The sequence below is a fragment of the Bubalus bubalis genome, chromosome 2 (assembly GCF_019923935.1).
Source record: "Bubalus bubalis isolate 160015118507 breed Murrah chromosome 2, NDDB_SH_1, whole genome shotgun sequence".
Classification (NCBI taxonomy): domain Eukaryota; kingdom Metazoa; phylum Chordata; class Mammalia; order Artiodactyla; family Bovidae; genus Bubalus; species Bubalus bubalis.
The window spans coordinates 149986662-150010875 of NC_059158.1; the positions used below are offsets into that span (position 1 = coordinate 149986662).

At 39.3% G+C, this 24214-nt stretch overlaps 1 protein-coding gene, 1 long non-coding RNA gene and 1 other non-coding gene across 9 annotated transcripts in view; 1 reads left to right on the forward strand and 2 right to left on the reverse strand.

The window, feature by feature from the left end:
• UNC80 (unc-80 homolog, NALCN channel complex subunit) overlaps positions 1-24214 on the forward strand; it is a 228877-nt gene that overhangs the window by 153827 nt on the left and 50836 nt on the right. For all 7 annotated transcript variants that reach the window (XM_044937752.2, XM_044937753.2, XM_044937750.2 and 4 more), the window contains 11 exons: positions 1619-1762; positions 4548-4648; positions 5624-5710; positions 8826-9009; positions 10801-10895; positions 12849-12938; positions 13660-13761; positions 16106-16286; positions 17724-17992; positions 19442-19576; positions 23574-23712. In XM_044937752.2, the coding sequence (XP_044793687.1) occupies positions 1619-1762; positions 4548-4648; positions 5624-5710; positions 8826-9009; positions 10801-10895; positions 12849-12938; positions 13660-13761; positions 16106-16286; positions 17724-17992; positions 19442-19576; positions 23574-23712 (1527 nt within the window). The remainder of the gene's footprint in view (positions 1-1618; positions 1763-4547; positions 4649-5623; positions 5711-8825; positions 9010-10800; positions 10896-12848; positions 12939-13659; positions 13762-16105; positions 16287-17723; positions 17993-19441; positions 19577-23573; positions 23713-24214) is intronic.
• Positions 3716-3787, reverse strand: TRNAS-GGA. Its single transcript has one exon. It is a non-coding gene; the product is annotated as a tRNA-Ser (tRNA).
• Positions 9865-10895, reverse strand: LOC123332173. The gene is made up of 2 exons (XR_006640680.1): positions 10792-10895; positions 9865-10159 (listed from the first exon to the last, which is right to left on the reverse strand). It is a non-coding gene; the product is annotated as an uncharacterized LOC123332173 (long non-coding RNA).

The following is a 24214-nucleotide window of genomic DNA, read 5'->3' on the forward strand; positions in this document are numbered from 1 at the left end:
TAAATAACTTGCTTCTTGATTTGAAGTTTTGAAAAGATTGACTGGTATTCCAAAAAAAAAAAAATTGTTGATTTAATCCAACAAATGTCCTTGATAAGTTGGTTCTATTTTAATTACATTAATGTAATCATATTGCTGAGGGTTTAGTAAAACATTATTCTAGACAGTTTTCAGCCCTGACTACACATTGCAGTCAACCAGGGAGTTTTTTTTAAATGCCCAGGTCACAACCAAAATCAGATCAGAATCTCTAAGGGTGGACTCACCACCTCAGTGTTTTTTAAAATCTACTCAGGTGATTTCAGTGTGCAGCTAAGACTCAGCGGGATGCTTTAGGATGCTGTTCTGGAATAACAACAATCAAAGAACAAAGCTCATGCCACTCCTGTAATGAAATCTGATTCCAGAGGAGAAGCGTGATACTCTTTAGGTCCAAGAATTTATAAGCTATGCCTCTCTAATGATGAGATACTGTCTGGGACTCACTGCTTCATGATTACACAGATTTCATCACTGATTTATGAAGTCATCAAAAAGTTACACAGGAACCAGTTGTTCTCAACCCTTTATTGCACAGCCTTGGAAAACTTCAAAAATGACCAATGCTAACTAATCCCAACTTATAGGACCGGGGCCTAAAGATACCTATATTTTTTTATAGCACCTTTACTGAGATATAATTTATATACCATAAAATTCACCCTTTTGAAGTATGTAATGCAATTGATTGATAGTATATTTGTAGAGTTTACAACTGTCACTGCTATTTAATTTCAGAATATTTTCATTATCCCCAAACAGGGATACCTTATGCCCATTAGTAGTCACTCATCCACCAGTTCTTCCAACCCCAAGAAGAAGTAGTGTACTTTCTATTTCTATGGATTTGCCTAATCAGCACATTTTATAGGAATGGAACCATACAGTACATGGCCTTTTGTGACTAGATTCTTTCACTCAGCATAATATTTTCAAGGTTGATCCATTTGTCACATGTACCAGTTCTTCATTCCTTCTTATCACCAAATAATATTCCATTGTATGGATACAACACATTTGGCTGATCACGTCATCAGTTACTGGACATTTGTATTGTTTTCATCTCAGTTATTATGAGTTATGATGCTATGAGAAGTTATGTGTAAGTTTTGTGAGGAGTACTGCCAAGCTACTTCAAAAGTTTCTGTGTCATTTTATATTCTTAGCAAAAAGTATGAAGGCTTCAGTTGTTCCACACCCTTGAAAAGACACAGTAATCTTGCAAATGAAGAACAAAGTTGGAAAACTCACATTTCCTAATTTCAAAACTTACTACAAAACTGCAGTAATCAAGATTGTGTGGTATTGACTTGAGAATTGATATACAGATCAATGGCATAGGTTGGGACCAGAAGTAAACCATTACATGTATGTCAATTTCATGTTTAAAAAGGGTACCAGGAAACTTCAATGGGGAAAGAATAGTCTTTTCAACAAATGATGCTGTGACAACTAGATGTCTACATACACCAAAAAAGTGTTCTATAGGTAGGCCTTGAACTGAGAAATGTTGTGTTAGAATGTTCTGAGAATGCACGTGGTACTGAGAAAAGCTTCCCGATTATATCTCCCTCTTCAGATGAGGAACACACCACCGAACACACGCCCAACCACCATGTACCTCAGCCCCCACAGGCAGTGTTCCCAGCATGTATCTGTGCAGCGGTGCTCCCCATCGTCCATCTGATGGAGGACGGTGAGGTGCGAGAAGATGGAGTGGCAGGTATGGCTTTGACTAGTAAAACCATCTAATAAATACTTGAGGTATTCATCTGACAAAGGACAGTTGGGTGCTCTTGAAGACATGAACCATTGGCCACACATGGGGTTCTTTTATGCACATGTTATAATTACAGATTTGCTATATACTGAACTAACACTGTCACTTCCTCCACTTTCTCTTTTCATAAACTTTATGACCAAGAAATTGCATTTAAAATATGTAGGTTGGTCCAGGAGTGTTGTTTATGCCCAGAGAACAGAGCAACGCTTATTTGACCACACAGAAACCAAAGAGTGATTTTAGCCACCTTAGAAATCTTAGTTATTGGCTTGACATCATTAATACCATCTTTCTCAATTGATTGCCTTTTCAGAGGTAGTATCTATAGAGAATAGCTACAAAATTAAATAATAAACGAGGTCTCGTAAAGGGTTGGACACGACTGAGCGACTGAACTGAACTGAAAGATGAGTTACATTTGTGACAGATAACAGATTAATATTATTTTTAAGAAAGCTTTATAACTTAATAATGACTTTTTTAAACGCCAATAGAGAAATGGACAAAGAATATAAACACACAATCCAATGGCCAATAACATCTGTAAATAACACTCTTGTTTAAAACAACAATGAAATCTTACTTTTAATATAAAAAATTATAAGGATTATTTTAAATGAAAATATGCATAGTTGGTAAATATTCAAAGAAAAGAGCATTATCACACCTTGCTGATCAAACAAGGAGATCAAACAAGTCAATCCTAAAGGAAATCAGTCCTGAATATTCACTGGAAGAACTGATGCTGAAGCTCCAATACTTTGGCCACCTGATTCAGAGAGTCGACTAATTAGAAAAGACCCTGATGCTGGGAAAGATTGAAGGCAGGAGGAGAAGGGGACAACAGAGGATGAGATGGTTGGATGGCATCACTGACTCAAAGGACTTGAGTTTGAGCAAGCTCTGGGAGATGGTGAAGGAGAGGGAAGCCTGGCGTGCTACAGTCCATGGGGTTGCAAAGAGTTGGACACGACTGAGCGACCAAACAACAACAAGACATGTCTTATTCTCCTTCTTGTCTTTTTCTGTATTTTTCATGTTTTAAGCATTAAATGCCTTCCTTAGCAATCAGAATAAAATACTGTTATAGTTTTGCAACCAATTTCAACCTAACAAAAATCTGCATTTATTTTAATTATTTATGAAGCCACATGAGAGCTAAAGCTTATTTTGCATATCTCTTGTTAATATTATTTATAAGGCTCAGTTTTAATTGGATGGTTAGCTTCTGAAGCAAAAAAGATGGTATAATTTATTTAAAATATTGCCTGAAAAATAAAGTCATGCTAAATTTTATATTCCTAGTTTAGAAAATTGAACTAAACTATTTAAACTAAAGACCATCTATTTCTTCTCCACTACTCACTTTTACCCACCTGCTTTCTTAGCCTGGGCACTTCCAGGCAGTCTTAGCCAATTACCTTCCCCAAAGAAGTAGCACTTTTTCTTTCACATTAGGAACAATTATTTATTCCTAAGCCAACCTCATTAGAAGTGGGAACCTTAACTATTACTGGCTCAACTATGTCATCTTTTTGAAGGAGTTATTATTGAAAGCATTTATGTGAACAATATAAGGTCAGGTCTAATTCATATGCATTCTAAACAAAAACATATTTTCTAAAACCCAAAATATTACATTAGAAGTTTCTCCATATAGCAAACAATGAAATAGGACTTTAATAAATACCACTGTTAATAGTAGGATGATTTCCAAAACAAAGATTCATAAATGTATTCTTGTTTATTAAAGTATGACCCTGACCCTGAAGTTGCTCAGTCATGTCCGACTCTTTGCGACCCCATGGACTGTAGCCTACCAGGCTCCTCCCTCCATGGGATTCTCCAGGCAAGAGTACTGGAGTGGGTTACCATTTCCTTCTCCAGGGGATCTTCCCAACCCAGGGATCGAACCCAGGTCTCCTGCATTCCAGGCAGATGCTTTAACCTCTGAGCCACCAGGGAAGCCCTTATTAAAGTATAGTTGACTTATAACATGTGCTAGTTTTAGATATGCAACGTAAACATTTGATGTATGTATATATTGCAAAATGAATACCACAGTAAGTTTATTTAACATTCATCTCCACACATAGTTACAATGTTTTTTTATGATGAGAACTTTTAATATGTATTCTCTTAACAGCTTTCAAATATACATATAGTACTGTTAAATATAATCATGCTGTACATTTCTAGGATTTATTTATCTTAGAACTGAAAGTTTGTAATCTTTGACCACCTTCACTCAGCCCCAGTGCCCACCCCCCACCTGTGGTAACCAGTCTGTTCTCTGTATCTATGAGTTTGGGTTTTTCTTACATTCCACATGTAATTGAGATCATACATTTGTCTTTCTCTGTCTGACTTCTTTCACTTTGCATGACACCCTCAAAGTCCATCCATAATGTTGTTAAGTGGGAGAATTTCCTTCTTTTTAAGCTTGAATGATATTCCATTGTCTATCACAAATACATTCTTTAGAGAAGCAATGCTAGTATTTAAAGACCATCCTATACACTTTTGTCACCTTTTCTTTTTAGGCTAAAATGTTCAGAAACAACAAAAAGAAGAATACTTACCTTCAGTAGAAAAAGGGTTCATAGAACTCTGTGAGGCAAAAATTTTAGAGAAACCAATTAAAGCTTAGAAATTACTTGAACACTGTATCTAATAGATTTATGTCCATTTAAAACGAATGTTCAATTTATTTTCTCTTCTAAAGTGAGTGCTGTGGCCCAGCAAGTCTTATGGAATTGTCTAATTGAAGATCCATCAACAGTTCTTCGACATTTTCTGGAAAAACTGACCATCAGCAATAGACAAGTAAAATCTTCTGTGTTTATAGTAGCTATGTGTGTGAACATGGTTAAACAACAAGCAGTGAACTTTATTGTGATATTCATGCAACATTGGTTGACACATAACCAAGAAGTACTTTGCATAATGATAATAATGAACAAATTAAACTTTGCTGTTTTCTTTTGAATTTCCCTATTAACTGATGTCTCCATATATGTGTGGTACGCTGCTGGTAATGACCATAAGATACTGAAAGATTCTCAGTCTTTTAAACAAAGATTAAATTCAGTTTAATGTTTTCAGTGTTGGGTACATTTACTGAATTCTGATTGGTTGGTAGTATGTGATACAGGTAATATTATTAGTGTATGTTGAAACTCTCCTTTAATCAGGACATTTAATTTACCAGTTCACCCTATAAGAAGATGATGCCAAAGAAAAGTAGCTTTCTGAGCAATGACAAAATATACCAATAATTATACATTGTTTCTTCATTTCTATATTATTGTTCCGTTTGCTGGACAATTAAGTTTAGTTTCTGAAAGGAAGGTTAATTACAAACATCTACCTAGGAAACAGAACTATGAAGTTTAATAAACCTAATTTGATAGGTCCTCTTCACATTTTCATCACACCTGAAAGCTATAGTAAATAGTGTTGACTAAATATACAGCTTTCCTGTGATTTGCCTGTGACCTATAGAGTCAGTCTTAGTTTTTATTTTTAAAAAATGTCTGACTATTGCTGACACGACTGAAGTGACTTAGCAGCAGCAGACTATTACTTAGTAACTTCATATGCTAGCTCTAGGAGAAGGTGTTACAGTTGGCTTAAATAATTTATCAAGCATCACAAATACTGTATTAAAATGCTGAACATAAGAGAAATCAACATGTGGGCAAAAGTAAGAAAAATTCCCCCACCTCGCTTTTCAAAAAGTTAATATTATTTCCTACAACATGGCAGCTGAATGAGACATAGATTCTGTTGCTCTTTCAGGATGAGTTAATGTACATGCTGCGCAAACTGCTCCTGAATATCGGAGACTTTCCTGCTCAGACCTCTCACATCCTATTCAACTACTTGGTGAGTTTCACCTCCAGTAGGTTATAAATGTTCATTTCCAAGTAAGAAGCAACAATGCGAGAAAAAGGTCTTAGGGGATTTTTTCAAATAAATTTTCATTAACTGTGTGCCTGAAGTTGCATCATAGTCAGCTGAATTCACCACTGTTTATATGGGAAAACTCCTCCTGGCACAATCCCTGGCATGTGATGGGCACTCAATAAATGTCTGTTTCCTCCCTGTCTCTCTTTAGCATTATAGAACTTCCTCATGTTGGTCCTTAATTTTAGTTTTCTGTTGAAAAATGTATGTGTCATTTTTAGTCATTCTTTCCCTTTTTGTATCTCACTGTTTAAAACATATACACACACACACACAGAGGAAAATGTTGCCCTAGATACAAAGTATTTGTGAGTGTATTTTTCCATAACAACTATCTGTGCTTTACATTGTCCTCACAGCTCCTTCCTGAACCCTCCAGAATTTGCCAGTTTCTTCACATTCTCCTTCTTATACCCTAAATGAATATGCAGTTTGGGGACTGTTGGCTTGATGACTGTTCTTTTAAACTACACCTTAATTCAAGCAGACAGATGGCCAAATGAATTTCAGTGTTGGGAGAATGTTCTTTCTTCCTAACCATCACTGGTCTTCTGCGAGTGGGGAAATAGAAGAGTTATCCATATGCATCTGCAGGAGGATGATAAATTTAACTCAATGCTACTACTCTGATGTGCAAACAAAAGCTGTAATTCCTTCCTTGTGTTTATGACTGAGGTGGTTTTCATTATGAATGCCCACCTGCTGGTGGACAAGGGGAAAAATATAAATAAGTGTCCGATCCAATTTTAAGTTCAGACTGATAGAAATATATACATAGTACCTTTGGATAGTATTTGGTCTCTCTTGTCTAAAAATACTTAACCTCTAGGAATTCTCCTCCCTTCTAACTTCTTTCATCTCTAGCTGTTATGTGGAGTTGGGGAGAAAAAAGACCTTTGTTCAGAATTCTATCTCCTGTCCAGTGTTTGCCCCAGCTCCTCCCCTTGTGAGACAGAGCTCTCTATCTGGCTGGTTGCTGAACGCCTGACTGGTGGAAGCTGAAGCCCATGGCTTCCGTAACTTGCAAACCTTGTCTACTCCCAGCAGTGCTTGCTGGGAGACTCCATCTCAGCTCCTGCTGGTGCTACCCACCCCTCTGAGTTCTGGTTGTCCCCTATGGCTTTAGATTAGGAAGTCCTCTGACTAGAGTATCCTGCTCAGTGAACCAGCCTATGGCAGTTCTATCCAAAAATCTCTCCAGCCAAACTTTCTACTACTACTTCACCTATCTGCACTACACAAACATCCAAGGTAGATTAGCACAGCCAAAAATATCACAGCCTCCTTCAGTTTAAGTATGTGCTCTGCCAAGTTTATGTTACAGCCAGATTGGTATCAAAAGGCTCTGTGGTGAACTCTTGTCAGAGACACAAACACTAGAGGCAGAAGCCCCCTTGGGGTGCCTGCTGCTTCCCCAAATCACTGGATGGGGGAAACACTTATATTGCTCCCCTCCATCCTTTTACCCTTGGACAAGAAAATGGACATTTCAGTTCCCTTCTGCCATATTCTCCTTTCAACTCCAAATAAGCCTTAACACTAGACATAAATCCTCCCAACTATGTCATTGGTAAGTTACTAGAGCAAAGGGCTGGGTACACATTGGCCACTTGCTGTATAACCTTGTTTTATATAAACCCCAAGCTTTTCCTGAATCCCAAGCACATGCATGCTTCAGGTGGACTAGGGAAAGGGGTTTTGTACTCAGAATGGCAGAACAGTGAAGGGCAGAGTCATGTTTTAAACCATTACCCCCATTGTACCTCTCTTTTTTCTAACAACTATTACAGATATGTGTGATAGGGAGTTGGGGAACATGATCTATATCTTCCAGACTTCATTAAGAACTTTTAAACCCATTGCCCAACTTAATTCAGTGATCTTCAATCTGGGGGTCTTAGTCCATCTAAGGGTATGTGAAGACTTTTGAAGCAGTTTGCTGCCCAAATAATTTTAAGGGAATAAATCTCCAAATCCTCATTTTGTAGATATGCATTAACACTTCTTGGGCGTGTCTGCCATCTCAGTCATCACTGTACCAGAAAGGCCCACTCTGACCCTCCCAGGTATCACCAGGCTGCATTGACAGATGTGTAAGACAGGGAAAGAATCTGATATACTGCATTAGATTTAAGGAAACCTCATTTCTGATTGATTGAGGCCCTTTAAACCCACAAGACTTCCCACCTTTTCCTGTCTTCTGTAGATTTGTACTAGGTACGAGGTTTGGCCATCATTAGGGTATTCAGCCTTTAGAGTCGCCAAAGTGCACTGGGTTAGTGACACTGATTCTTTCAATGTAACTGGAAAGTTTTCTAGGTTTAGCAAATTTTTCCAGGAAAAAAAAGTGTAAAATCGATGGGCAGTGGCTTTTACGTTATTTCTTTCTAATTCTCTTGTGCATTATTGAATAAGGTAGCTAAAACTAAGTTCATCAAATGTGCCGGAGTATGTGAAGTATGCATTCCAATTATAGTCAGCTCTCTTTTTTCAACATACAGGATGTTTAACATACTCAATTCATATTAACAATGTAAATTTATGATGGGACATTTTAAAGGTTAACTTTAAAATATATAAAAGAGCACACAGTTTTTCAAAACTTATTCCAGAGGACACAAACAAAAACTTTTAAGTTCACCGACTTAGCCAAGCAGAGTGTTCTTATGTCAGACATAATTATTAGACATAATCCAAGCTGAAAACAGTGGACAAACGTCACATAGTCATTTTGGGTGGTCCGAGTACCTGAGCCACCAAGTGACTTGAAAGCTGGAAAAAGTGGTCTTTTGCTTTCCTCTTAAGCAGTAGGTATTTTGATGATAATGCAAAAATGTATGGCAACCTGCTCTGGCCAGTTTTCCAGTTATACCTTCTCCTGCTTACTGCCACTGAAGATGCTAGAGAAGCACTTGAACAGAGAATACAAAAGCAAAAAAAGAATATCTAATTAAGAAAATGCAAAGCTAAGGAAATGAGAATGCGAATTCAGAGTCATTGTGGCTTTGTGACCTCCTCCTGTCCTGAGTTGCAGGTGGGATTAATCATGTACTTTGTGAGGACCCCCTGTGAGTGGGGGATGGACGCCATTTCGGCCACTCTGACTTTCCTGTGGGAGGTGGTCGGTTATGTGGAAGGCCTGTTCTTCAAGGATCTGAAGCAGACAATGAAGAAGGAGCAGTGTGAGGTGAAGCTCCTGGTGACCGCTTCAATGCCAGGTACTGCCTTCAGACGACAGAACTTTTCTAAGAGTATGAATACCCCTTTTACAGACCAAGTGTCTCTTTCATTCATGAGAAAACTTGCCAACCCTGGGATTGAGTCCCTCAAAGAATTTTTGTTGAATGCAATCTGAAGAAACACAATAGACCCTTTAAAAGTCAGCAATTGCCAGATGAAAAGGGGGACATGAGAACTGAGATCTGTGTGAGTCAGTCCTTGAAGGGCTGCCAAGGTGAAAGATGTGTTTAAGTCTATCGCTGAGGGCCAGCTGAACTGAGAGCCTTTTTGAAGGGATTTTTGGCACTGCAGGGAGAATAATATTGTTGCGTGGCATGGACCCCAGGCTTTTGTGAACTTACTGAGAGATGGCTTTATGAAAAATTGCAAAGGCGAAAAGCAGGAAGGAGAATTACAAAAGAACATGCAGTATGATATAAAATCTAGATACAGTTCCTTTTCACTTTGGATAGCTTGTCTTTCTTGGAGATAAAATAAATGTTGCCAAGCCTTTATCCTTGTGCAATGACTAAGAAAATGTGAGATGATACATGTATTGATATAAAGAGAAAGACAGAATTATATATAAATAAGAACACAGTTTTTATTTAACACGGGCAGCAAAGAGCCCTGTGTTAAAATCAGAGCACTGCCTCTAATTGTCTGTATGATTAATATTAGCTATGACAAGGTACATAATTTTTAAAGCTTTCTTTATGGGTAAATTGGGGATCTAATTCATCCTTCACAATTGTGAGGAATAAATGAGTTTAGATTTGTAAAATACTTGCTGTCATGTCTGACACATGGTCAGTATTCAGTAAATGGTAATTGTGTATTTATGTGTCTATAGATTATTCACCAAAGTGTTCATTTTTATTAAAGAAACTCATATTGTCAGGCATATTCTTAAAATCAGTTCATTGAAAATCAAGGTCTATCATAATGTTCACAAAGATTTATAATTAAGGAATGAAGTAGAAATATTGTCTCACCAGCCAAGTAAAATATAGAAAAAGTAAATTTAAACTACATTTCATGGGACTTCCTTGGTGGTCCAGAGGTTGGGACTTAACCTTCCATTACAGGAGGTGAGGGTTTGATTTCTGGCCAGAGAACTAAGATCCCACATACCTCGCAGCCAGAAACCTGAAACATAAAAGTCAAGCAGTGTTGTAACAAATTCAATAAAGACTTTAAAAATGGTCCACATCAAAAAGTCTTTAAAAAAATAAATAATAAACTATGTTTTAGGTACTTGTTTAGCTTTTGCTAGTCTCTCTGTTTGTATTTTCTCAGCCATTATTTAAAATTTAGGAATATATTATTTGTTGCAGTGTTTAAAGCTTAAATTCTGACTCTTTCAGTAAATAAATGTCTTTGACTAAGTTACTTATACATTCTTATTTATAAAAATAAGTTCTCTGTTTCTTCATTTGTAACATGAAAATAATAACACTTGTGTCATAGGGTTGTTGTGAGATTTAAATATGATTATACACATAACACCATTTATAAGTATTGGGAACTCCATAAATGGTAGCTATCATTATTAAATAATAAGGAAACATATTTAAAGCAGACTATAAAAAAAAAGGAGTACAGATAGTGGAATGCACAGCTCACATTAAACCTTCACTAACAGAATCCTCAACTCACATTAAACCCTCACTAATAGTCATCATAATAACAAGAAAAACATCAGCTTAATAATATTTCAATATTTCATGCTTTGTATTCAAACTTCTTTACAGTAGAAGTCAGTTTATTATGATTTTTACCTTTTGTAGGTACCAAAACCTTGGTAGTTCATGGACAGAATGAGTGTGACATCCCAACCCAGTTGCCAGTCCACGAAGACACTCAGTTTGAAGCCCTGTTAAAGGTAGGGATGACTTTCAACAGAAGTGATTTATTTTAATGCACAATGGCTATGGCCACCTCACTGATCATCCAGTTTAGAATTAAATGTCATTTTTCTACCTTCAAATAAATATGTGCATTTATTTACATCTTCTAGAATCTGCCCCACTTTTGCCTGCTCTTATTTTCTTGCATATTTTTCCCACTTTCACTGACATTTTACCTCTGCACTAAAGTAGCCAAAGGCTCCCTCTCAGCTACAAAGCTCATAACACTTGTCTTCAGATGCTGAGAATCCTACTTTAGAGCATCCTGGTATCACTTGTGGTTGTTCTGGAGCTGCCCTGGGTTTGTACACCAAGAACACTGGGACAAACTCTGGTGATCAGGTGACCCATGCAGAGACACTTATTTTGGCACTGAGTTGACTGATACATAGTCTTGACTTGCCACTGACAGAAATGATTAGAGAGGCAGAAGATATACACACACACACACACACACACACACACACACACACACACACCTTAGAATACATTAGGTGAATCAAGAAAGTATTTTGAATGGTTATGGCAATTGTGTACCTCAAGGGAAATGCAATCCATAGCTACTCATGCCTGGAAGGTTTTAAAGGAAAAGTAGTAAGTATACTAGTACAGTGATTCCTCTTTTAGCTGAAGTCCTAACTGTTGGCCCAGACATAAGTAGAAAAGACCTCTGAGAAAACCAGCTTGCCAAACCTATGTATCTGATTTCAGTAGAAAAGGTCGTTAGGTCTCCTCCAAGTCTCACCCATTCATCCCCAGAGAATCTCTCAGGCCCCGGGGAAACAGACGTCAACATCCACTTCCCCTAAGCAGTGAGTTCAAACTCAGGCTCCACCGCAACCAGTGTCACCTAAATAAATCAAATGGCAGGCTCTCTCTAGTCTCAGTTTCTTTTTCAGCAGTGCTCGATATTAGTGCAGGTTATACAAGTGTTCTCCCTGGGTTGGGAAGATCCCCTGGAGGAAGGCATGACAAGTATTCCAGTATTCTGGCTTGGAGAATCCCATGGACAGAGGAGCCTGGTGGGCTACAGTCCAAAGGGTTGCGAAGAGTCAGACATGACTGAAGAAACTTAGCATACCTACACACACGCACGCGCGCACACACACACACACATGCAAGTTCTCTACATGGGAAGCCTTGCATGTGGAATATAGTAGATAAGTGCTCAATCATTGTAGTTCATAATACTCTTAATGCTGCTACTGAACATGCTTTCTTCCTGATACTGAGGCCAGTAGATGCCACTGTGTCTCCACAGTTCATCACTCAAGGCTGTACTATAATTGTACCTCGTTTAGCACTATGAGAGCAGAGCAGATAGTTTATGTCACAGTGTCTTTTTTAAATTGAGGTATGTATGTTAGTAGCTCAGTCATGTCCCACTCTGTGACCCCATGGACGCTAGCCCACCAGGCTCCTCTGTCCATGTGATTCTCCAGGCAAAAATACAGGTGTGGGTTGCCAGTTTCTTCTCCAAAATTAAGGTATAGTTGATGTATAATATTATATAAACTTCAGGTGTACAGCCTAGTGATTCACAATTTTTAAAGGTCATATTCCATTTATAATTATTGTAAAATACATTCTGTGTTGCACACTATGTCCTCGTAGCTTATTTATCATACATTAATAAATATAGCTTGCACCTCTTAACCCCTACCTCTGTCTTGCGAGATCTTACACAGTCTTTATGCTACCATTTTTTAGATGGCTATGTGCCTGTATATATTCATATATATGTGTGTATAATACATATACACATATATGCACACATATAATATATACAATGTAAGATATAAATATATATATATATTCCTTATAAGAAATTTCCTTGTTTTTATGGCATTTTTGTCTTTCATCTTACTGTTTGGCTCATAATATGATCTCAGTAAATGTTTTTTTAAGATTTGTTGTTGTTTTTCTAGGAGTGTCTGGAGTTTTTTAATATCCCAGAATCGCAGTCAACACATTACTTTCTCATGGATAAACGATGGAACCTTATCCACTACAATAAGGTAAGCCTGTGGAGTGATGACGTTCATGGAGAGTTGTATCAAAAGCCTGTTATGCCTTTCCTGAGTGCAGCTTCCCTCAGAGGTGTGTCACTGTTTAACAGTGGGGAGTATGGCTCTTGGATCACCCTGTCTTACTGTCAACATAGGTTTGGACTGGCCACTTGACCTTCATACCCTTCAGTTTGCTTGCCCGTAAAGTGAAGGTGATGATGGTGTATACTTTAGGGTTGTTGTAATAATTGAAGAAGTCAAGTAAGGTATATTGTCACTCTTATTACATCTAAGTGAAAGTTAAGTTCCCATATTGTAAGGACATATATCTATTTGGAATGTTAACATTATTCTTGTTCCACTATATTAAGCATGATCATGGAAACCTGATCTGATTAGCAAAAGGAAGCCTCAAGACCACTGACAGCACTTGAGAATGATTTTCTTCCTCTTCCAGAATGTGTTTTAGTAAATTGCCTCTGGCTCCCTTGCTCCTGACAGGGCATTTGGGATTGGGAAAGTGTATCTGGCTTGGGGAGTTTGACGCTTTCCTGAGGAGGGCGTTTACTCCTGGGATTTTGTAGAATTTGGCCAGGGGGTGAAATAGAAAGAATGGAAACCATTAGAAAATGCATAGCTTATGTTTGTCTGCCCTTTGGGGAATGAGAAAATGAGAGTCAGAGTTTAGCCGTTTGAACTCTGTTTTTGTCTTTGTGTAACCCCATCACAGACCTACGTTCGGGATATTTACCCTTTCAGGAGATCCGTGTCTCCACAGCTGAACCTTGTACACATGCATCCAGAGAAAGGACAGGAGCTCATTCAGAAACAGGTGCCTGACCACCACAGTTTTATGCTATTATTGTGTCATGTTACTGGGATAGATGATCTGTAAATGGTTGCTGGCCCTGAGATCCTATGGTTCTGTTATGATCTCTAGAGAGAGAAGGATGGGTTCTTGATCAATAGACAGTTCCCCCAAAATAGTGTATTTTTTAAGTTTTGCAAATTGGATCATATGTAAAGGTATTAAATACTCACTTGGAGTAGTATTTTGGTGAATTGTTGGGGTATAAATAATAGAAATTTTCTGTTTTATTTACCTACTAGTTTCTAAGTATGGATTTTCATTCCAGATTGGGAATACATATAATGTAGCTATAAGAAGGTTGTTTCAGAAATTTCTGCTAGCTGGAAAAAAATAAAAGGGATCAATGGATAATGCATGCCTACATGCTAGGTTGCTTCAGTCATGTCTGACTCTTTGCGACCCCATGGACTGTAGCCTGCCTGGCTCCTCTGTCCATGGGATTCTCTAGGCAAGAATATTGCAGTGGGTTGCCATGCCCTCCTCTCAATGGATGGTAGCATACCTGAAAAAGGCACTGAACCAAGGTTCAGAGATCTGGACTCAGTCCTAGCTCTGCCTCTGACCAGTGATCTGACCTTTGGTATGTTGGTAATGTCTCTTAAACTAGGAGGAGATAGAATCAACCTGCTGTACTTAGATTGAAGAGCAGAATAACATTCACACATCTCATCACAAATCAGACTGAACTTAAGAAAATTCACTGTTTTGCATGTGAAATGTAGCTGTAGCACACAGTTCTGATGATGCAGGTTTAATGTGGTCTATGTGTTACATTCATTTGTTTTTAATAAAATGTCAAAGGGCTTCCCTCATAGCTCAGTTGAAAAAGAATCTGCCTGCAACGCAGGAGACCTGAGTTCGATTCCTGAGTCAGGAAGATCCTGTGGTGAAGGAAATGGCAACCCACTGTGGTATTCTCGCCTGTAGAATCCCATGGACAGAGGAGCCTGGCAGGCTACAATCCATGGGATCCCAAGAGTTGGACATGACTTAGTGACTAAACCACCACCACCACATGTTACATTCATTTATTTTTAATAAAATGTCAAAACAAAAAGCTTTTATCTTCTCAGTTTTTTTGCACATAGCAAGAATGCCAATTTGGCATCAAAGTATTCAGAGATATCTTCATGAGATGGCATAGAATTCAACCAGTTAAGTAATTTAAAACATAGTTAATATTAACTACCTAAATTGCATTGAAAAGAAAGAAAATAGTGAATGTGTTACAAAGTATGAGGTGTTGGGAGAAAACATAAATATTTAATTTCTAAAGCAATCCCCCCAAATTATACCAGCCTCTGATTTTGGCAGCAAAATAATGAAAGCCATAATCAATAACAGCTCTTCATGAGCGAGGTTTTTAAAACACAATGTTTAAGAACGTGTTTTAAAAGAAGAGCATAGGGACTTCCCTGGCTGTTCCATGGTTAACACTTCACCTTCCAATGCAGGGGGTGCGGGTTGGGGAGCTAAAATCCCACATGCCTCACGGCCAAAAAAAGCCACATAAAACAGAAGCAATACTGTAACACATTCAATAAGACTTTAAAAATGGTCCACACACACAGAAAAAAATCTTTAGCAAAAAGAGCATAAAACAAGACTCTTACTCTTGTAAACTCCCGCTTGTGATCTTAAGACTTCGAAGTTCCTCAGGGAGATAATAATGTGCAGACTGTGGTTCAGGCTCTGGTCAAGCTGCTGATCATCTTCCTAATCACATCCCCCTGCCCTCTGACCAAGAACAGAAAAGGCACTTGGAAAAGGAACACGAGCCCCACATTCATGCCATCTAAACTCGGGGCTAAAGGGCCACCAATCTAGGCCCCATTAGCTTTTGTCCCAAAAGAGGTTTTTCCATAATCCCATTTCAGTCTTTAAGAGGCAAACCCAGAACTGACAGGAAACAGCTTAAGGCCTCATTGGAAATGAGGGAAGCAAGTGGAATTGACTGGCTCCTGTTGGAGAAGGCCTTCCATCTTATGACATCCACACAAATGCACTCTATTTAATACTGAGCTGTTCTTGACAATACTTGCCTTGTGCTCCTTCTCCAGCCTGGCATGAGAAACACTTCCTTCTGTAGAGCAGACAGATGCAGGAAGTGCGAGTCAATTAACTATTGTTTGCTCTTTCTGCATGGTAAGGAAAAGAAGATTCTTTCTCCTTCCTTTCACTTTCCCCACCCCTTAATTTTTACTTAGCCTGGTTTGCCAATAGAGATTTTAATTTCTTCAGTCGTGGTGATTTCGGGGTTGCCCAATTCTGCTTTTCGTCTGCTTCTGCCCTCGCCTGCTGCTAGGTGTTCACTCGCAAGCTGGAGGAAGTGGGGCGGGTTTTGTTTCTCATCTCCCTCACCCAGAAGATCCCCACAGCCCACAAGCAGTCCCACGTCTCCATGCTCCAGGAAGACCTCCTCCGACTACCCTCATTCCCTCGAAGTGCTATTGATGCAGAGTTTTCACTCTTCAGTGATCCTCAAGGTATCAAGAAAGAAGCCTTTCCTCTCTTGGGCATCTTCTCATGGCCTAGTTTTGTCCTCAGCTGGAGATCATCTCCATCTTAATCAGTAAACAGTCCTCTAAATCAGTGGCTCTCAGTCTTGAATGGGCAACAGAATCACCTGGAGGACTGGAGGACTTGATAAAACACAGATGGCTGCATCCCACCCTCCAGTCCCCAGTTTCTGATTCAGTAGCTCTGGAATGGGACTCAGAAACTTGTATTTCTAGCAAGTTCCAAGGCATGGTTGATGCTGCCATTTAAAGGACGAAACTCTGAGACCACTGCTCTGAGCTAATCATAAGCAATTGAAGAAAGTAGTAGGGTGTTGTTAGGGAGTACTTGACTAAGTGAAGGACAAGTATTTCTGTGAAGTTCAGTCAGTCAGTTCAGTCGCTCAGTCGTGTCCGACTCTGTGCGATCCCATAGACGGCAGCCCACCAGGCTCCCCCATCCCTGGGATTCTCCAGGCAAGAACACTGGAGTGGGTTGCCATTTCCTTCTCCAATGCATGAAAGTGAAAAGTCAAAGTGAAGTCGCTCAGTCGTGTTTGACTTAGCGATCCCATGGACTGCAGCCTACCAGGCTCCTCCATCCATGGGATTTTCCAGGCAAGAGTACTGGAGTGGGGTGCCATTGCCTTCTCCGTCTGTGAAGTTCAAGAGGAGGCAAAATGAATCTACAGTGACAAGAAATCAGAGCAGTAGTTCCCTATTCGGGCGGGGGCTAGGGTTGGGGGGTGGTGCGGTGCAGAGGGCGGGGAGAATGGATTTCCCAGAAAGGGATTTGAAGGAATTTTCTCAGATGATAAAAATGGTTCATATATTGATTGGAATGTTGGTTACAAGTGGGTATTTTTGTCAAAATTCATTGAATCCTACATTTAACGATCTGTGTATTTTACTCTATGTAAATTACCTGAATTGAAAGAGAAAAATGGAGAGAGAAAGGGAGAGTGAGACAGAGAAATAGAAAAAGATCCATTTTGAAACCACATTCAGTTATTCATTTGTGACAATTTAGTTAAATCAGCATCTTTGTGCTGTGTCTTCATCCAGGTGCTCAGAGTGATGGTACATGAGCTCTAGTCCAACCAGGAGTTAAAAGACCAAGAACTAGTCCCAGCCCTGCCATTTTCTTTCTGAAATAATTTTTTCCTCAAAGCCACAGCTTATGCAACAGCAACACACCATACTTGCCGGCCCTGTCTTGCCCACAGAGTTGAATCAAAGGGGTGACAGAAAAGTCCTGGGAAGACTCGAAAGTGTTACCAAAATGCAGGCAACATTGTGCATGTCAGCAGTAGGTCTTCACATCCCCGAGTTGAAACAGCAGGGCCCTAGGGTTGGACTGCCCTCCATGCCGACATGGGGGTTGGTGTGGGGCTAAACCTGCCTCTGTGTCTTCATGTCTCACAGCTGGAAAGGAACTCTTTGGCCTTGACACTCTTCAGAAAAGCTTGTGGATCCAGCTCCTGGAGGAGATGTTCCTGGGCATGCCTAGTGAATTCCCCTGGGGAGATGAAATCATGCTTTTCCTCAACGTCTTTAATGGGGCTCTGATCCTGCACCCAGAAGACAGTGCCCTGCTCAGGCAGTACGCGGCCACTGTCATCAACAGTGCCGTGCACTTCAACCACCTCTTCTCCCTCAGTGGCTACCAGTGGATTCTGCCCACCATGCTGCAGGTACGTGGGCCTCCTCCCCTGCCCATTCAGAAGGTCAACAAGGTCCATGCTGAGACTTTAGCTGATCGAATTATCTGTTTTCATGACCTCAGAAGGCACCAAATGAAACCCCCACAAAGATTTACCGAAGGTCACAGTATTCCATTCTATCCTGAGATTTCCCAGATTTGAGCCACAGTTCCCCGTTTCTTCTGGGCCAGTGGTTCTCAAAGTGAAATCTCTGGACCAGCGGCATCAGCATCACTTGGGAATTTGTTCCAAACGCACATTCTTGGGCCCCATCCTAGACCTACTTCTTCAGAAACTCTGGAGTCACGGCCCAGGAATCTGTGTTTTTACAAAACCTCTGGGTAGTTCTGATGCCCTCAGAAGTTTGAGAACCATTATTCAAATGTGAGGCAAGTGTTCAATTGCTGTTTCTCTGAAGGGATTTTGCAACCTCTCTCTGAAAAGAGATTTTCAAAATTGCTGTTAAATTTGGTATAATGAGGTGGTTGGAGGAGATGAATGTAGCAGAACAGTTTTCCCTTAATCATGTCTAACGCATATGTGGCCCCATTGAGGGGTACTGAATAAAGTTCAGAAAGGGCCTGGGGGCTCATCCTAGTTCTCTATTTTTATGGAAATTTTAGTAAATCATGGAAGAAGTAATACATGCTTATGTAAAGTGGAGTTTGCTCAACCTACAGAGGCAAAAAATTGACTTTTAGTATCATCAGGGCTCTCTGTCCTCTTTTTAAATAGTTGGAATTTTATCTATTATCTATTATTATAGCTTCTTAAATAACTATCAAAAACAATAAATGTTCATTATAAAATTCAAAAGAAGAAAGTTTAGATAAGAAAAGAAAGATCATCTATAATCCTCCTTCCTAGATAATCATTGTTTGCCCATCTTGAAAATCCTGGTGCTCTCTCTCCTACTTTTTTTAAAACAGAAGTTGGAGCATACCATATGTTCAAGTTTTTGCCTACCTTTTTTTTAATGTGACGCTAAGAATGTTGTGGGCATTTTCCCTGTAGCTACATTTAGCACTATATAGCATCTTTTAAAAAATAGTTGCATAGTACTCTGTTGTATGCATATAAATAATTCACTTAATCCCAATTTATGAATAATTTAGGTTTCAAATTTTCTACTATTTTAATGCCTTAATGTCTTGGAGCAGGCATTCCTGTATATACATCTTTGTATATTTGTTTAATTGTTTTCTTATGACAAATTACTAGTCATAAACTTCCTGGGGAAATAGTATATTTTATTTTTTGCATTTTTATGTATATTTCTAGATTTCTTTCAAAAAGGTATATACCACTTTACCCTCCCCTCTATCAGTTTATGAAATTAGTCATTTCCCTCCATGCTTCCCATGGCTATGAGCTTGTAAACCAAACACAACTCTAGTAAGCTGTTAAGGCCTTTTCTGAATATGTGGTATTTTTGCACAGGTGTACTCTGACTATGAAAGCAATCCTCAGTTGCGTCAAGCCATTGAATTTGCCTGCCACCAGTTCTACATTCTACACCGCAAGCCCTTTGTGCTCCAGCTGTTTGCGAGTGTGGCCCCTCTCCTGGAGTTTCCTGTGAGTAAACTCTGTGGAAGTAAATAAAGGACCAACCCAATGAGAAAAACCAAGTTTGTTTATTCAGAACTCACTATAGCAGTGGATTCCTAGGCTGGTTATTACAGGTTGTGGATCAGAGTTCTGTTTTTATGTATGGCCATTGTCCGTTTCTGTTCTGTCCATTTATGGATCTCTGCCACACCCCACAGTAGAATTTGAGCTCCATTAAAGTGAGATCTTGATCCAATTTTTGTCTGCCTTTGCTTGATTTTAGTTGTTTTTTTGTTTGGTCATTGTCCATTTCTGTTATCAGGCTCTCAGCTCTCTTCTTCAACCTATGGAATGCAAATACCCTAAATCATTTCTCTTTCAATAAGAAATTTGTCTTTCTTCAGAATTTCTCTTCAGGCCTCATTTCAGCCCCTAGGATGTAAATAGACCAATTCTCTAGTTTTTTTGATTAATAAAAGAATGGAAAATAGAAAATGATAAAAGGAAAAGATTCTCAAACTTATGGTTTCCTGGGGGGAAGGGACGGTTATGGAGTTTAGGATGGATGTGTACACATTGCTACATTAAAAATGGATAACCAACAAGGTCCTACTGTATAGCAAAAGGAACTCTGCTCAGTGTTATGTGGCAGCCTGGATGGGAGGGAAGCTTGGGAGGAGAATGGATACGTGACTACGTATGGCTGAGTCCCTTGTGCTATCCACCTAAAACTATCACAGCATTGCTAATCAGCTATACTCCAATAAAAAAGTTTAAAAAAAAAAAGAAGGAAGAGTTCCTGATTCTCATTTCTATCACTGTTCAGCACTTATCCTGTTTTATTTTTATTTTCATGCAGAGTATTTATACTGTATCACATATAATACCTGTATTTGTTTCACTAATATGTATCTTCGCCACACCCCACAGTAGAATTTGAGCTCCACTAAAGTGAGATCTTGATCTGATTTTTGTTTGCCTTTGCTTGATTTTAGTTGTTGTTTTGTTTGTATGGTTTTTGGCTTTTGTTTCTGTTTTGCTATAACCTCAGTGCACAGAATGATGCCTGACACACAGTAGGAATTTAATGAGGATTTGTTGTTTTTAATGAATGAATCAAAGCCATTCTACAGAGATAGCAAGTATCTATTCTGGAGATATTTCAATAGATTATCAAATAGGAACCACAAAATTCCCAGGGTTTTAAAAATAAGCTTCTGTTTCTCAAACATATTTGATTTCATTATGGAAATTTAGGGGGGAAAGCTGAGTCCTACTATCAAAGACCAGAGGAAACACTGGCATTAACTATTCTGGCAGTTCACATTTCTGTATTTTCAAGAGTTTCCATAAAGATCTCTTTTGTACTGGATTAGCTTTTCCTTTTGATACTTTTGAACTGTGGTGTTGGAGAAGACTCTTGAGACTTCCTTGGATTGCAAGGAGATCCAACCAGTCCTTACTAAAGGAAATCAACCCTGAATATTCATTGGAAGAACTGATGCTGAAGCTGAAAGTCCAATACTTTGGCCACCTGATTCAAAGAACTGACTCATTTGAAAAGACTCTGATGCTGGGAAAGATTGAAGGCAGGAGGAGAAGGGGATGACAGAGAATGAGATGGTTGGATGGCATCACCAACTCAATGGACATGAATTTGAGTAAACTCCAGGAGTTGGTGAAGGACAGGGAGGCCTGGAGTGCTGCAGTCTATGGGGTTGCAAAGAGTCAGACATGACTGAGTGACTGAGCAACAAGCATTTAATAGATCCTTTAAAATTAGGCATTCCATTCCAAAATCATACAGTAGCACGGTTGGATGCAGAATTACATAAACTGAATACCACCTAGATAATTGTTATCAGTGGCAGTGTTTTGAAACTTGAATTCCTGATCAAACCATATTAATACTGAGGTAGGAATTAATAAACTAAAATAGCTCTTCTTTAAATTGAAGTATAGCTGATTTACATGTTGTGTTAATTTCTGCTGTATAGCAGAGTGATTCAGTTTTACATAAATATGCATTCTTTTTATATTCTTTTCCATTATGATTTATCACAGGATATTGCTTATCGGTGGACACTTAAGTTGTTTCCTTGTTTTGGCTACTGTGAATAGTGATGCTATGAACATATGGGTGCATGTGTCTTTTTGAATTAGAATTTTCTCTGGATATATGCCCAGGAGTGGGTATGCTGGGTCATATAATAGTCCTATTTTTAGTTTTCTAATGGTATGGACCTAACAGAAGCAGAAGATATTAAGAAGAGGTGGCAAGAATACACAGAAGAACTGTACAAAAAATATCTTCATGACCCTTATAATCACAATGGTGTGATCACTCACCTAGAGCCAGACATCCTGGAATGTGAAGTCAAGTGGGCCTTAGAAAGCATCACTAACAAAGCTAGTGGAGGTGATGGAATTCCAGTTGAGCTATCTCAAATCCTGAAAGATGATGCTGTGAAAGTGCTGCACTCAATATGCCATCAAATTTGGAAAACTCAGCAGTGGCCACAGGACTGGAAAAGGTCAGTTTTCATTCCAATCCCAAAGAAAGGCAATGCCAAAAAATGCTCAAACTACCACACAATTGCACTCATCTCACACACTAGTAAAGTAATGCTCCAAATTCTCCAAGCCAGGCTTCAGCAATACATGAACCTTGAACTTCCAGATGTTCAAGCTGGTTTTAGAAAAGGCAGAGGAACCAGAGATCAAATTGCCAACATCTGCTGGATCATGGTAAAAGCAAGAAAGTTCCAGAAAAACATCTATTTCTGCTTTATTGACTATGCCAAAGCCTTTGACTGTGTGGATCACAATAAACTGTGGAAAATTCTGAAAGAGATGGGCATACCAGACCACCTGACCTGCCTCTTGAGAAACCTGTATGCAGGTCAGGAAGCAACAGTTAGAACTGGACATGGAATAACAGACTGGTTCCAAATAGGAAAAGGAGTACATCAAGGCTGTATATTGTCACCCTGCTTATTTAACGTATATGCAGAGTACATCATGAGAAACGCTGGGCTGGAAGAAGCACAAGCTGGAATCAAGATTGCCAGGAGAAATATCAATAACCTCAGATATGCAGATGACACCACCATTATGGCAGAAAGTGAAGAGGAACTAAAAAGCCTCTTGATGAAAGTGAAAGAGGAGAGTGAAAAAGTTGGCTTAAAGCTCAACATTCAGAAAACAAAGATCATGGCATCTGGTCCCATCACTTCATGGCAAATAGATGGGGAAACAGTGGAAACAGTGTCAGACTGTGTTTTTTGGGGCTCCAAAATCATTGCAGATGGTGATTGCAGCCATGAAATTAAAAGACACTTACTCCTTGGACGGAAAGTTATGCCCAACCTAGATAGCATATTGAAAAGCAGAGACATTACTTTGCCAACAAAGGTCCGTCTAGTCAACACTGTGGTTTTTCCAGTAGTCAGGTATGGATGTGAGAGTTGGACTGTGAAGAAAGCTGAGCACCGAAGAATTGATGCTTTTGAACTGTGGTGTTGGAGAAGACTCTTGAGAGTCCCTTGGACTGCAAGGAGATCCAACCAGTCCATTCTGAAGGAGATCAGCCCTGGGTGTTCTTTGGAAGGAATGATGCTAAAGCTGAAACTCCAGTACTTTGGCCACCTCATGCGAAGAGTTGACTCATTGGAAAAGACTCTGACGCTGGGAGGGATTGGGGGCAGGAGGAAAGGGGACGACAGAGGATGAGATGGCTGGATGGCATCACTGACTCAATGGACATGAGTTTGAGTGAACTCTGGGAGTTGGTGATTGACAGGGAGGCCTGGCGTGCTGCAGTTCATGGGGCCGCAAAGAGTCGGACATGACTGAGCGACTGAACTGAACTGAACTGAAGGAACTTCCATACTGTCTTCCCTAGTGGCTGTACCAACTTACATTCCCACTGATAATGTGTAAGGGTTCCCTTTTCTCCACACCCTCTCCAGCATTTGTTATTTGTAGACTTTTCAGTGATGGCCCATGACTTTTCTTTACACAGGATGCTGCCAATACTGGATCCAGCAAAGGTGTGTCAGCTCAGTGCCTGTTTGACTTGCTGCAGTCCCTGGAGGGAGAGACCACTGACATCCTGGACATCTTAGAGCTGGTCAAAGCTGAGAAGCCTCTTAAATCATTGGGTAAAAGGAAAATTTGCCTTAACATTCCTTTTTTCCTTGTAATATTTTTAGTGACTTTATACTGAATATTTTGAACTAAATGAAAACAACAACATAAGTGGGGCTTAGTATCAGTTAAATGAATACATTTTCCTATCCCCTGCTTCTTAAATTTCTTATAGTTCTTAAAGTGTTAAGGATTCTCTACCATGAAAACTGGGAGAAATACCAACAACCTCAGATATGCAGATAACATATGGCAGAAAGTTAAGAACTAAAGAGCCTCGATGAAGGTGAAAGAGGATAGTGCAAAAGCTGGCTTGAAACTCAACATTAAAAAACCTAAGAACATGGCATCCAGTCCCATCACTTCATGGCAAATAGAAGGGGAAAAAGTGAAAACAGTGACAGATTTTTTCTTCTTGGGCTCCAGAATCATTGCAGATGGTGATTGCAGTCATGAAATTAAAAGACACATGATCCTTGGAAGGAAAGCTATGACACACCTAGACAGTGTATTAAA